At 38.5% G+C, this 11,274-nt stretch overlaps 1 protein-coding gene across 1 annotated transcript; it reads left to right on the top strand.

Annotated features, from left to right (window-relative positions):
- The first annotated feature begins 3,976 nt into the window (after positions 1-3,976).
- LOC148790454 (cellulose synthase-like protein E6) lies at positions 3,977-10,238 on the top strand. The gene is made up of 3 exons (XM_088891180.1): positions 3,977-4,574; positions 5,843-5,983; positions 9,161-10,238. The coding sequence occupies exons 1-2, from the start codon at positions 4,342-4,344 to the stop codon at positions 5,871-5,873; spliced, it is 264 nt and encodes an 87-aa protein (XP_088747306.1). The 5' UTR covers positions 3,977-4,341; the 3' UTR covers positions 5,874-5,983; positions 9,161-10,238.
- Positions 10,239-11,274: the final 1,036 nt, after the last annotated feature.

Raw genomic sequence — 11,274 nt, 5'->3', positions numbered from 1 at the left:
TTTAGGCCACTCCCAAACAGGAAACCCTGATCCGCCTCTAGATACCCCGAGGTAGAGACACCTCGGGCCAGACAGCTCGGTGTAGCTTGCCACAAGCAGCTCGCCACTTGCAGGGTAGCTTGGTACTAGCTCGCGGAAGAGCAGTTCGGCATATCGCAGGAAGGTCTCCTGCCCGACCACCGTACCTGACAAACCTGGAGACTGCAACCACGTCTCTCGTCAGACAGTGTTGTGCCCGCCAACTTTGCAAGGTGTCTTACATCTGACAGGTATGTACCCTGCAATGATGGCCCCGCGCGTGCCACTTCAGCCCTGGCTGTAACGGCTGTGGCAGGACGACAGTGGCGGTTATACCTGCCCTGTCAGAGGCTAGTTGGCCTGATTCGACAGAGTTCTGTTATAAGTAGCCCAATTCCAAAGGACAGAGGTAACTTTCTAATACTCGCGCTATCTGCACTCTTAGCTTCTTCTGCTCTCTTTGCATCTTTCACAGGACTCTAACTTAAGCGTCGGAGTGTTCCCGTCGGGCAAGCCCCCGGGGATTCCTCATCTTCTCTATCTCAGGTACCTTTCAGGAATCACGCAAGTGCCAGCTAGAAGTGACCGGATTGCACACCATCAGGTTGCAAATTGCATGAATGGTTGGTTTTTTGTCTTCCCCTACAATGTTTCAGTTCTAATTTGGTTGTTCTTTGGCCTTTGTTCTAGTTTTGGCTAGGGCCTCCTTTCTTGTTATTTCATATGATGCCCTTGTATGCATTTTACTCCCCTTGTTATTTCATAAGGGGCGCTTCTACTCCCTCTGTATACATCTTGTATGCATTTTACTTTTTTTTGTTAATAAAATATATTTTACCTTTTCTGAAAAAAGTAGGGAAACATTTACAAAACCCTTGTAAAGGTTTTCATAATGTTTTAAAAACAACCCGAAACTAGAACCGCTTTGGCCATCTGTTTCTGGGTCAGGGGTTCGATCGTCCAATTGGAATGGATGTCCTATTCTAAATTAAAAAATAATAATAAATAAAATAAAATGGCCAAAAACTCTTGTTTGGGTCAAACTGGTTGATGATTCAACCACCCAAGTCTATGGATCACTAACTAAGTCAACGGTTTTTGCGATTACCAAGCCAAATAGTCCAACTGTCTGGGTGAATGACGGTTCAAAAACTTTGGGTTTCCCTACCTTTCTCTTCCTTTCCATACAGTTTCTTTCAAGCCAAACACAAACTAAAGGTTTTGGTGTTGTGAAAGAAAAGGAAATGTCTTCTCTTTGTTTTTGTTGTTTTGAATATTTTCCCAAAAATGGAAATAAAATTCTGACCTTAAGTGGTCAAGAGCTCACACGCTCAATTTATCTCACTTAGAATCTTATATGGATATGGGACAGGTGTCTCTATTAACTTAGGCAAACTACATTTTTTATTTTTTGAATAGAGCAGCGCTTTTGAGATTTCAGTGTACATAAGAGAAAAAGAGATAATTGCGTGCAGAACGCAATTTGTGGAGACGTGAGGCCATAGATTATGAGTAGGGATGGCAATTTTACCCACAAAAATGGGTCCCCGATTCGACCCGCCCCGAACGGGGTGGATTTTCCCCGATTACAAAATGTATACAGGTTGAGTTTGGGGATTTTTCTTTTGCCTCAAACCGGGGATGGGGCGGGGATGGGGTCTGCATATAAATCTCCAAACCAGCCCCAACCCCGGTTATGAATTATAAAATGTCAAAAGGTATTAGGTAATACGTAATAAGTTAGGTTTTGAGTCTATTGACGTTTTGCCTTGCCGCCTAGGTTTTGTTTCTCTCTTCATAAACTTCACTGATTCACTGAGAAGAGAAGCCGTCAATCACCGGGTGCTGTTGCCACTGCCGTAGCACAGAGGAACCGTCGACCGCCAGGTTCTTCCTCTCGTTCACTGAGTCACTCTTCGTTCTTCTTCTCTCCGTTCGTCCACCGACTGTCAAGCGTCACAGCCACCGTACCAGCAGATAGCAGTGACCTGTTACAGTTTCATAGAGGAACCGCCATACTATCATTCTTCCTTTCTCGGTCTCTCCGTTTGTCCGCCTAGTTTCTTCCTCTGTTTCTCGATTTCTCCCTTTTACAGTGTTTGTAACAGTGAGAACTGAGATGATACAGAGATTGTTGACAAATCTCTCCGTTCATCCACCGGGTTCGTCCATTCCTTGTATTCACTACCCAAAGTTCAAACGGCCGGTTTCAAAATCAGGTTTCTCAGTCAAGTCATCAAGCGTACAAGTCTATATCTTGTTCACAAATTAAAGTCGAATCAATGGATTGTTTAATTAGGTTTCTGTGTTCTTTTAGCATAATGTGCTTGTTCACAAATTAAATTAAAGTCTGTATCAATGGATTGTTTAATCAGGTCTCCATTCGGCCATTTTTGTATCTAACAATCATGCGCTTTCAGACAGTAATACGGTCATCGAGGCGGGGATATGTCGGGGATTCTCTATTCCCGACAGGGTCGGGGATGGGAGTTGAATTTTTACCTTGGTATCGGGGACGGGGTGGGGACAGGTTAGGGGATTTTAGCCACGGGGCGGGGATGAGAAGGGGGTGCCCCGCCCCGTTGCCATTGCTAACTATGAGTGGAACCCGATGAGATCAAGGTTGTGTGGTGGTAACGTTTTAAAAACTAGCCCGGAACCAAAACCAGAAATTTGGTGCTTTGACCATCTGGTACAATTTAAAAAAATTAAATATTAATTAAAATAAAAGATAAAAAAACATCATTTTCCAAATCAAATGGGTCGGTGATTCGACTGCCCAGGTCAATGAATCTCTTACTAAGTCAACATTTTTGTGACAAGATTGGAACCTATTGACTGCACTTTCCAAGCTAAATGGTCTGATCGTTATCAACAACAATTCAAAAACCACAGGTCTGCGATCATATTTCATTCTCCATCATATCATAAATTTTCACATACTCCCATATATTATGTTATTAAGGCTCAATTTAGTAAGAATACAAATATAAATATCTACAGTACAAATACATACAAAATATAGGGTTTTGCACTCTACATATTTGCATTTGTATTCCCTCCAAACTGATCCTAAGGCTGCATTTGGAAACGATGCAAATGGAGTGTAAATCCTAGTTCAAAGTAAATATGCATTGTAGTTCACTTTTGCTTGTGTTTGGCAACATTACAAACATTTATGCATTGACAAATGATAGACCAATGCATATTTACATTGATAATAAGATATAAAAGTACATCAACAAAAAAGAAGTAAATTTGCATTCAAGTGGGCTTTTGATGAAAAAAAAAACATATGCTTTATTGGAATTCATGCGCATTTGCATCCATTACAGCTAAAAGTCCGTTTGATAAAAATGCAAAATTAATCCAATTTTACAATTTATATGAACCGCTTTACATTCTACATATTTATATTCACACTTATTTACATCTTTTCCAAACGCAACCTAAAGAACACACCTGCCCGCTATGAAACCTTTATTCAACACATCTCATATTTTTCTTGTTATACTCCTCTATCTTTCACGTTCCAGGGACAAATTTTGCACCAATAGCTGGTGGGCTTGATGATGACCCTAGGTTAATTAGTCCCTTCTCACATCATATAAACAAACAATTCACCAAGGTTTTTAAAATTGACCTAGAGAGCAAATCCGTCAGAGTCCGATTCCCGGGTCAAATGGTCCGATCATTCGAATCAAACAGTCGGCTCATTCTAACAAAAAATTAAAAAAATATAAAAAATAGTCAAAACCGTTGAACGGTTCAAATGCCCAGGTCAACGGTTTGTTGACCAAATCAACATTTTTTTGAAAATATCTGATTTTGAGGAAAAACAAAACCGGTCATCTGATTGGTTCCCAGTTTTCCGGTCCAGTCCGGTTTTGAAAACCATGCAACTCACTGTTACCCACTAATTATAAGTACCACAGGCTCCATAACCACTAACGCCACCACGCCTGGTTGAAAAATGGCAGCATCCACTGCCGACCGCCTCTTCACTACTCATCAAGCCGGTGGTCGCCTTCTTTACAAGCTCTACTTTATTGCCTTCGTCACCGGAATCTTCTCCCTCTGCTATTATCGTCTTACCCATATCTCACCCAACCCACCCCATACCATGGCTGCTCATCTCCCTTGCAGAATTCTTGTTTGCAGCCATCTGGGTCTTCCAACAAGGCTTCCGTTGGGCTCCCACGTTCCACATCACGTACCCTGATCGCCTTCTTCCATCCAACCTCCCCCCAGTGGATCTGTTCGTGTGCACTGCTGACCCCGACAGAGAGCCACCGGCTTGTGGCTGACACACTTCTTTCACTCATGGCTTACGATTACGACGTTAACAAGCTAGCCTTGTATGTTTCTGATGATGGTGGATCAGAGTTGACATTTCATGCTATCTACCAAGCTTCCTTGTTTGCAAAAGACTGGCTGCCATTCTGCCGGAAGTATAAAGTCGAGCAACCAGCTCCACAGGGATATTTCTCCGCCAAAAATGTGGCTACCAGCGGTGGTAGTCAGAGTTTCCGGCGGGACTCTACGATCTGGTTAAGGTATGTTATCTACTGATTTATCTTGTTCTTTTATCTACTGACAGGAATTTTGTTTTCTTTTATTTTTTATTTAAGAAAGAAGTGAAAGAAAATAACAAAGATACCTGCGTTCTCCTTCGTTTCATCTTCCCCGTCCATTCTCTCTCTCTCTCATCTCTTTTCCTGCCTTATGATAAGCCAAAACAGCAGTCACCTTCCCCATCATCGGCCACCGAACATCCTCTTGGGAATTGGGGTCACGGAAACTTGGAGGAAAAATACTTTGAAGTGTATTTGAAGACACTGTCTTAAGAATGTTATTTGCCCTCACTCAATTTTACTGAATTTGTAGTTGGCTTATAGGCAAATTAATTCTAAAGCCTTATGCGAGAATCTGTAACTAACAAATTTGAAGAGTCTCCAAAGAAACCTTTTGTGAGACAATAGCAGATCGAATTGAAAGAGACAATAGTGATTTTTGAAAAACCTGTGTTCAATTGCTTGATTCACATTTCATAAATAGTTTCTAAAGAGTAATGGAGAAGAGGAAGGTGTTAACTCAGAAAAGGCTCTTTGAAATTGTTACTATTAAAAGGTAATTAACAGTTAATGGCCGTTAACTTTGAATAGTGCCTTTTGATCACATCCGATCGGATCGTGACCGTTGAAATTATCAATAGTCAGCCTCACACCAAAGGTCAAAGTGCGAGTAAAGTGTGCTTCTAAAATGCCTCATTGCACCACATACATACACACATGCAATGTAGTAACAAGCATCATACTCTACTCTTATATTTCTAAGGAGTGAGATAAACTCCTATTTAAAAGCTTAAAACAAGTTTAGTAATTTTTCGATGTACTACAAGTTAAAACTGGTTTTAATAAAAAAAAAATTATTTTTCAAGACATATATACAAGTGTATTTTTTCATGTAATTGATCAATCAAACTCATTAGATTTAATATCTAATGGGCTTTGTTTAAATCCTAAAATTACAAAGCCCCGATACTGCAACCACCAAAATGTGTGGCTGTAGGGTCTTGTCGCCAACATCTTGTCGTCAGCATATTTATATGGTTCAATTTTATTTACCACAATGAAAAGCTTAAAAATGAAAGTTTATCCCCAATGACCCTTTTAATAAGCTATATTTTTAATGACTCCATATGAGGTTTTAAAGTGGTTCTGAGACTGAATTATATATGAAGAAATATGCTTTTTAATAATTTATAGTTTTATTAATCTGTTGTTTGTTTACTCATTTACACAGTGGTTTGTTGATTGGACAGGTTAAATTTGAAGAAATGCAGAATCGTATAAAGAGAGTAGAAAAATCAAAAAGAGTGCCAGATGAAATTTGGAGAGAGCACAAGGGGTTCAGGGAGTGGGACTCTAAGGTCAATCCTCGTGACCAACAGACCATACTTGAGGTTGGTTTCCTTTTCTCTTTTTCCCTGGGGAGATGTAACTTGGGGCTGGACCGGGCCTGAATGACCAAAGCCCAGTTTTGGCTAAGGACCCATTTGGCAGGGCTGTGCTGAAGATTCAGCTAAGCTAGTGCTGCTTTGAAGCACTTTGAAGCACTCAGGGATAAATTATTCAAAGCACTCTGGATAAATTACTGATGAGCAAGCTGTTCATGTGGGCCCACCTCGGTTTTGTCTTTAGCCTTGGTTCATCAGACTCTTGGCCCATCCAAATGACGCATCAACCAGCTGTTTGAATGGGTTATTGGGTGGACCATACACTTTTGACGGTTTAATCATTATCATTTTCTTTTAACTCATCCATTATTGCTTAGGGGCTGTTTGAGAACAACTGAAGTGGCTGAACTGAGTGATTTATTGCTTTATCTTTTAGTGGAGAAAATAATTAAACAATGGAGTATTATCTAAAAACCTACCATGACTTCTTCACATTTCTCTTAAACTCACATTTTGCTAATATTTCCTATAGATCACCATTAGTGACAATTAATAAAAGTTCACCCATATATGCATTTAAGTATACTATACGACCAAACTACGCCTAAAATAGCCAATCAACCTTATTAAATATTTTTATGACAATATTACCCCTGAAATGGCTAGTCAATGTTGTTAAATACTTCAGATCTAGGCCGGGCTTGAAGTATTAATCCCTAGGCCAGACTCTAAAATTTGCAGGCCTAGTATGGGGCTGGGCCCAGGTCAGGGGTAATTTTGTTATAAAAATATTTAATAAACTTGATTGGCAATTCGGGAGTAGTTTGGTCATGTAAAATATTTAGATGCTTATATGGTCCATGGACAACCTTTATTAATAGTCATTAACAGTGATCTAACAGAAATCCTAACGGGAAGTAAGTTTTGGACAATAAAATTCAATGGCAGGAGAAATCTTAACAGAAAGTAAAAAGTTTTGGACAATAAAATTCAATGACAGGAGGCTGTCTGGAGGTTTTGAATGGTGAGTTTAAGAGATGTGAAAAAGTCATTGTGAGTTTTAGATAAATATTTGAAAGTAGAATAAGTGACCCAATTACAGCTTCAGCCAATGAAAGACAAATGAAAAGTGATTCAATTTAGCCATTTCATCTCTAATCAAACGGACCCCTAATCTCAAGTCATTTAGTTTTGTCAGTCAGTATGGTCTCAATCCTAAACTAATCGGATTTGTTGGTATTTTCTAACTCTTACACTGTGTTTGGTTTGAAGGAAAAAGTAAAGAAAGGAAGGGAAATGCATGTAAGGAAACGTTTACAAACCTTGTATAAGTTTCTGTACATCTCCCTTTCTTATCTTACTTTTTCCTTCAAACCAAACACAGCCTTAAATCATCATGTCCAACCAAACCCTTTCTCATTCTGGGTTGTGCCTTTCAGTTTCCATTTGATTTCAACCACAACCGTAGTTACATCTCTACACGTAATTCCTTATTATGTGCTCGAACATCATCTCCTTGTCATGTCTTCTTCATTCTTGTCAGTGGCATTTTCTCTTCATAAGGGCTTTCAATGTTGATGTGTTAAGGTGATGGAGGAAATCCTAATCAACCCACAGAGAGACAAATAATAACAGGACCACTGTATTCTGCACTTCACTTTCACTTCATTTTCACTTGCTTGAAAGACTGAAACTCCCTCTTTGTCCCGATCAAAGAAGACTAATCAAAGGAACCTAATAGGCATCTTGTACAAGTAATCATCCAAAAAACCCAGAAATGCCATGGTTGGCATTTTAGACTCCAGGCTGTATTTGAATGTTGGTTGTTTTCCTAAGGCTATATGTATGGTTGGACAGAAAATAAGAGAAACTGAAAATTGAGGCAAAGCTCTTAAGGCTGTGTTTGATAACCCTAGAGCTGTCCATGGATTGGTTCTGCTCAACTGCCCGAATCAAACCAAACTAATTATGTCGGTTCTGGTTTTATGATTTTGTCCTGATTAATAATTGGGTTTTGATTCCAATTTTTGTTTGTATCAAATCATTTTAGATCCTGAACCAATTATTTTATTAAATATATAAGATTTTCTTAATTTTTTATAATTTTTACCATATTTTATGTTTGAAATGGTAAATTTGATAGATAATATTAGTTTAAAATATATTATTTATTAACATATAAATAATTTAGTGTTTTACTATCATTTTTATTAATGTCATATTATCAAAATTTAATTTTAAGTTGTTATTTCAATAAATAAATATAAATTTCAGTATAATCAGGTCTATCAGTTTGACCCGACAGACCCAATTATTAATCAAGACGTTTCTAGGTCTGTGATTTAGTCCCAATTAATAATCGGTTCGAGACCGGTACTACTTGTCCCAATCCATTGATAGCCCTAGGAAACCTATACAAGGTTTGTAAGGTTTCCCTTCCTTTCTTTACCTTTTCCTTCAAACCAAACACAACCTAAGATTCAATTTGAACCCAAATATTAATAAATCAAATTTGGATTTAGGTATATGTGATCCACTTGTAGGTATTTAGGTATATGTTGTCCATGTTTGACAACATGGTTGGTTTTGTTTTTTAGGCTCAGTTTGGAAGGAATACAAATACAAAAATATATACAGTGTAAATACATACAAAATAATACAAAATATAAGGTTTTGTACTCTACAGAATTGTATTTGAATTCTTTCCAAACTAAGACTTAAAAGCAAAAACAATTATCCAATAACCATATTGTCGAATACCTCCCTAGTGAGTCACACATGGGTTAATTCATCCATCCGATCAATTTAAATGGATTGGTCGGGTTTTTAAATTTATATCAAGTATGTGAGTTTCACTATTGGATTACAACCATAGGAGGCCCATTAGTATTTAAGTTTAAAAAATTACAAATTTCTTAAATTATTCCTACTATTTAGCTAATTGACAAATTATACTCTTACTGTTTATATATTGTCTTAGAGTACTCCTAAGTTTTCTGACAATTGATTAGCCCTACCCCTACCATTAGCATACGTGACCATTGAATTTTTTTCAAAACCCAATATTACCCTTTTCTTTATACCTAAGAAGAAGGCTATGAATTAACATTGTGGTAGATTACACTGAACCCAAGCTTCCGATTAATTGAACTTCAGCCTCACATACACCTTTCCACTGTCTAGGAATAGGACCAAGGTTCAAATGGGAGAAACTCTGCCTCTTAGCATCCTCTGGCCAAAGGAGAAATTCTAGTGACCAAGAAGCAGTAGGCGATGAGATTCCAACAACAAATCCACTGCTTCGCAAAGTTGAGGTCAATGGGGGTATGTCATCGTTTGCTGCACCAATGGCAATGCCGATTCCAGTGTTAGCCAAGGCTTTGATGAGAACTGGATCGACACCATTTCCGAACGAGGTGGACTAGAGAACAGGTTCAGGGTTTCCCTGCCTCATGGTCTTTTGCAACCTAGACCTCGTGGTCTTCTTCCAATAGCTCGAGGACGAGGAACATCATGTCCTCATTCAGAACAGTGGTGAAGAATGATAGTGAACCAATCTGCTCATCATCATGGCCAATGATGATCAACTGTGACAACAATCTGGCCGATGAAGAATAGTGAGTAATCACTGAAGAATGTGCAACAATTTGGAAAAGATATGGACGATTTGAAGAATGAAAATGAAGACGATCAGGATTTCATGGCTGGTGAAGAGTGGTGAAGCTGATCTGCTCATCATCGTCCATGAAACCTAGTAATCAGAAAATCTATTTGTTTATCCAAAAAACCCAATAATCGTACTTGAAACAAAGAGGCTATCGAGCTTAGAAATGGAGATTCAGAAAGAAGCTCCGACGACGACAACAAAGTTGTGGGGTGTTTCCCTTTGCTCAAAATTCACGATGGTGTTTCCGTTGACTGAGTAGCTCCAGCGACGGTGGAAGCAAACTTCACATGCAACTTGAAGATCTACAACTCATTAGCAGAAATTGGAGATTTGAAACAACTTGATGACAATATCTGTGCTTATCGAAGAAGAACTGGATATGGTCCTCTAAAATCCATTTGATTCCAAGGATCTCGTCGTAAAGACTAAAATCCCTCTCGAAGGATATGCAACTTGAAGATCTGCAAATCATTAGCAAAAATTGGAGATTTGCAACTCAATGACGACATTTGTGCTTATCGAAGATTGGGCAAATTACTAAAGTATCCCATTTCTTTTTACAGTAAAGACAATTTGGTCTTTCATGGACAATAATGAGCAGAGGACAAGCTCGGGTTACTTTCTGCACCATGGCCGACTAGCAATTATCATTGTTTAGATGAAGACGACCATGAATAATGTATTCTCAGTAACTATTTTGTTGGGGGAGAAAGACAATGGGTGTTAACACGCAATTATTGCTCGATCCCTTCATCCTACCTCTTTGTACCCTCCTTTTAGACCCCAAAACATTGAATCACAACCAGATTAAATTGAGATTTTACAAAGTCAAAATTTCCCCTTTTGACATAATCCACAAGACATAAAACCTCGAGATCAATATCAACATCCAATCAAATATGGCCTATAAACTTAAGAAACTATAAATTAGTCACATATCCACCATTCATCATGCCAACTTCCTTTCTAATGGCCCTAATCTAACACATCCATCGCCTTAAGATCATTAGGATATAATCTATTAGCGAATCCCACTACAAGTCTACAATGGTCAACCTTAACGCCAAAATTCCATTCCAACAGCCCTAATTTAGAAAAACCTAGATTAACACTTTTAGATCTGAACCATCCACTTGACTCCTCATCTTAATCCATGCCTATCCACCAAATTTGATTCTAAAACTCCCCCTTTTGACCCACCATCAAGCTTAAATCCTATTTCAAAAAATCTCATCGATTAGTGCTTATCATGCACCATCCTAGCTTCATTTGATTGATTAAACTCACCACTGTGTTTAGAGACACAAAAACCCCCCAACACGTCAAATTTCTTAACCAAACTCCTCTATTTGACCGTTAAAAAATTGAGATTCCATTTTGGACGGTCTCGTTAACTGATAAACTATTGACCCAAACCAAATCTGTCAATCCACACTTTTGATCAAAGATCCATCACTTCCATCAAATTCAAGATGTTCAAAAATGTCTAACCACAAAATTTGATCCCAAAATTCCCTTGTTTGACCCTTTTATCAAAAAAATTCTATTTCAACAAATCCCATTGATCCAAACCTGTCATCCATAGATCTCCATTTGATCGTTAAACTAGAAAAATGTCATTTTGACGCAC

This window comes from Nelumbo nucifera, chromosome 7 (genome assembly GCF_055504915.1).
Source record: "Nelumbo nucifera cultivar China Antique chromosome 7, China Antique-T2T, whole genome shotgun sequence".
NCBI classification, from domain to species: domain Eukaryota; kingdom Viridiplantae; phylum Streptophyta; class Magnoliopsida; order Proteales; family Nelumbonaceae; genus Nelumbo; species Nelumbo nucifera.
This window is presented reverse-complemented; position numbering and strand designations above follow the sequence as displayed.

Excerpts from the sequence above, each read along its gene's own strand:
- LOC148790454 (XM_088891180.1), top strand. The coding sequence starts at position 4,342 with ATGGCTTACGATTACGACGTTAACAAGCTAGCCTTGTATGTTTCTGAT. Across the intron at positions 4,575-5,842 it reads GACTCTACGATCTGGTTAAG|GTTAAATTTGAAGAAATGCA; the intron begins GTATGTTATCTA and ends TTGATTGGACAG.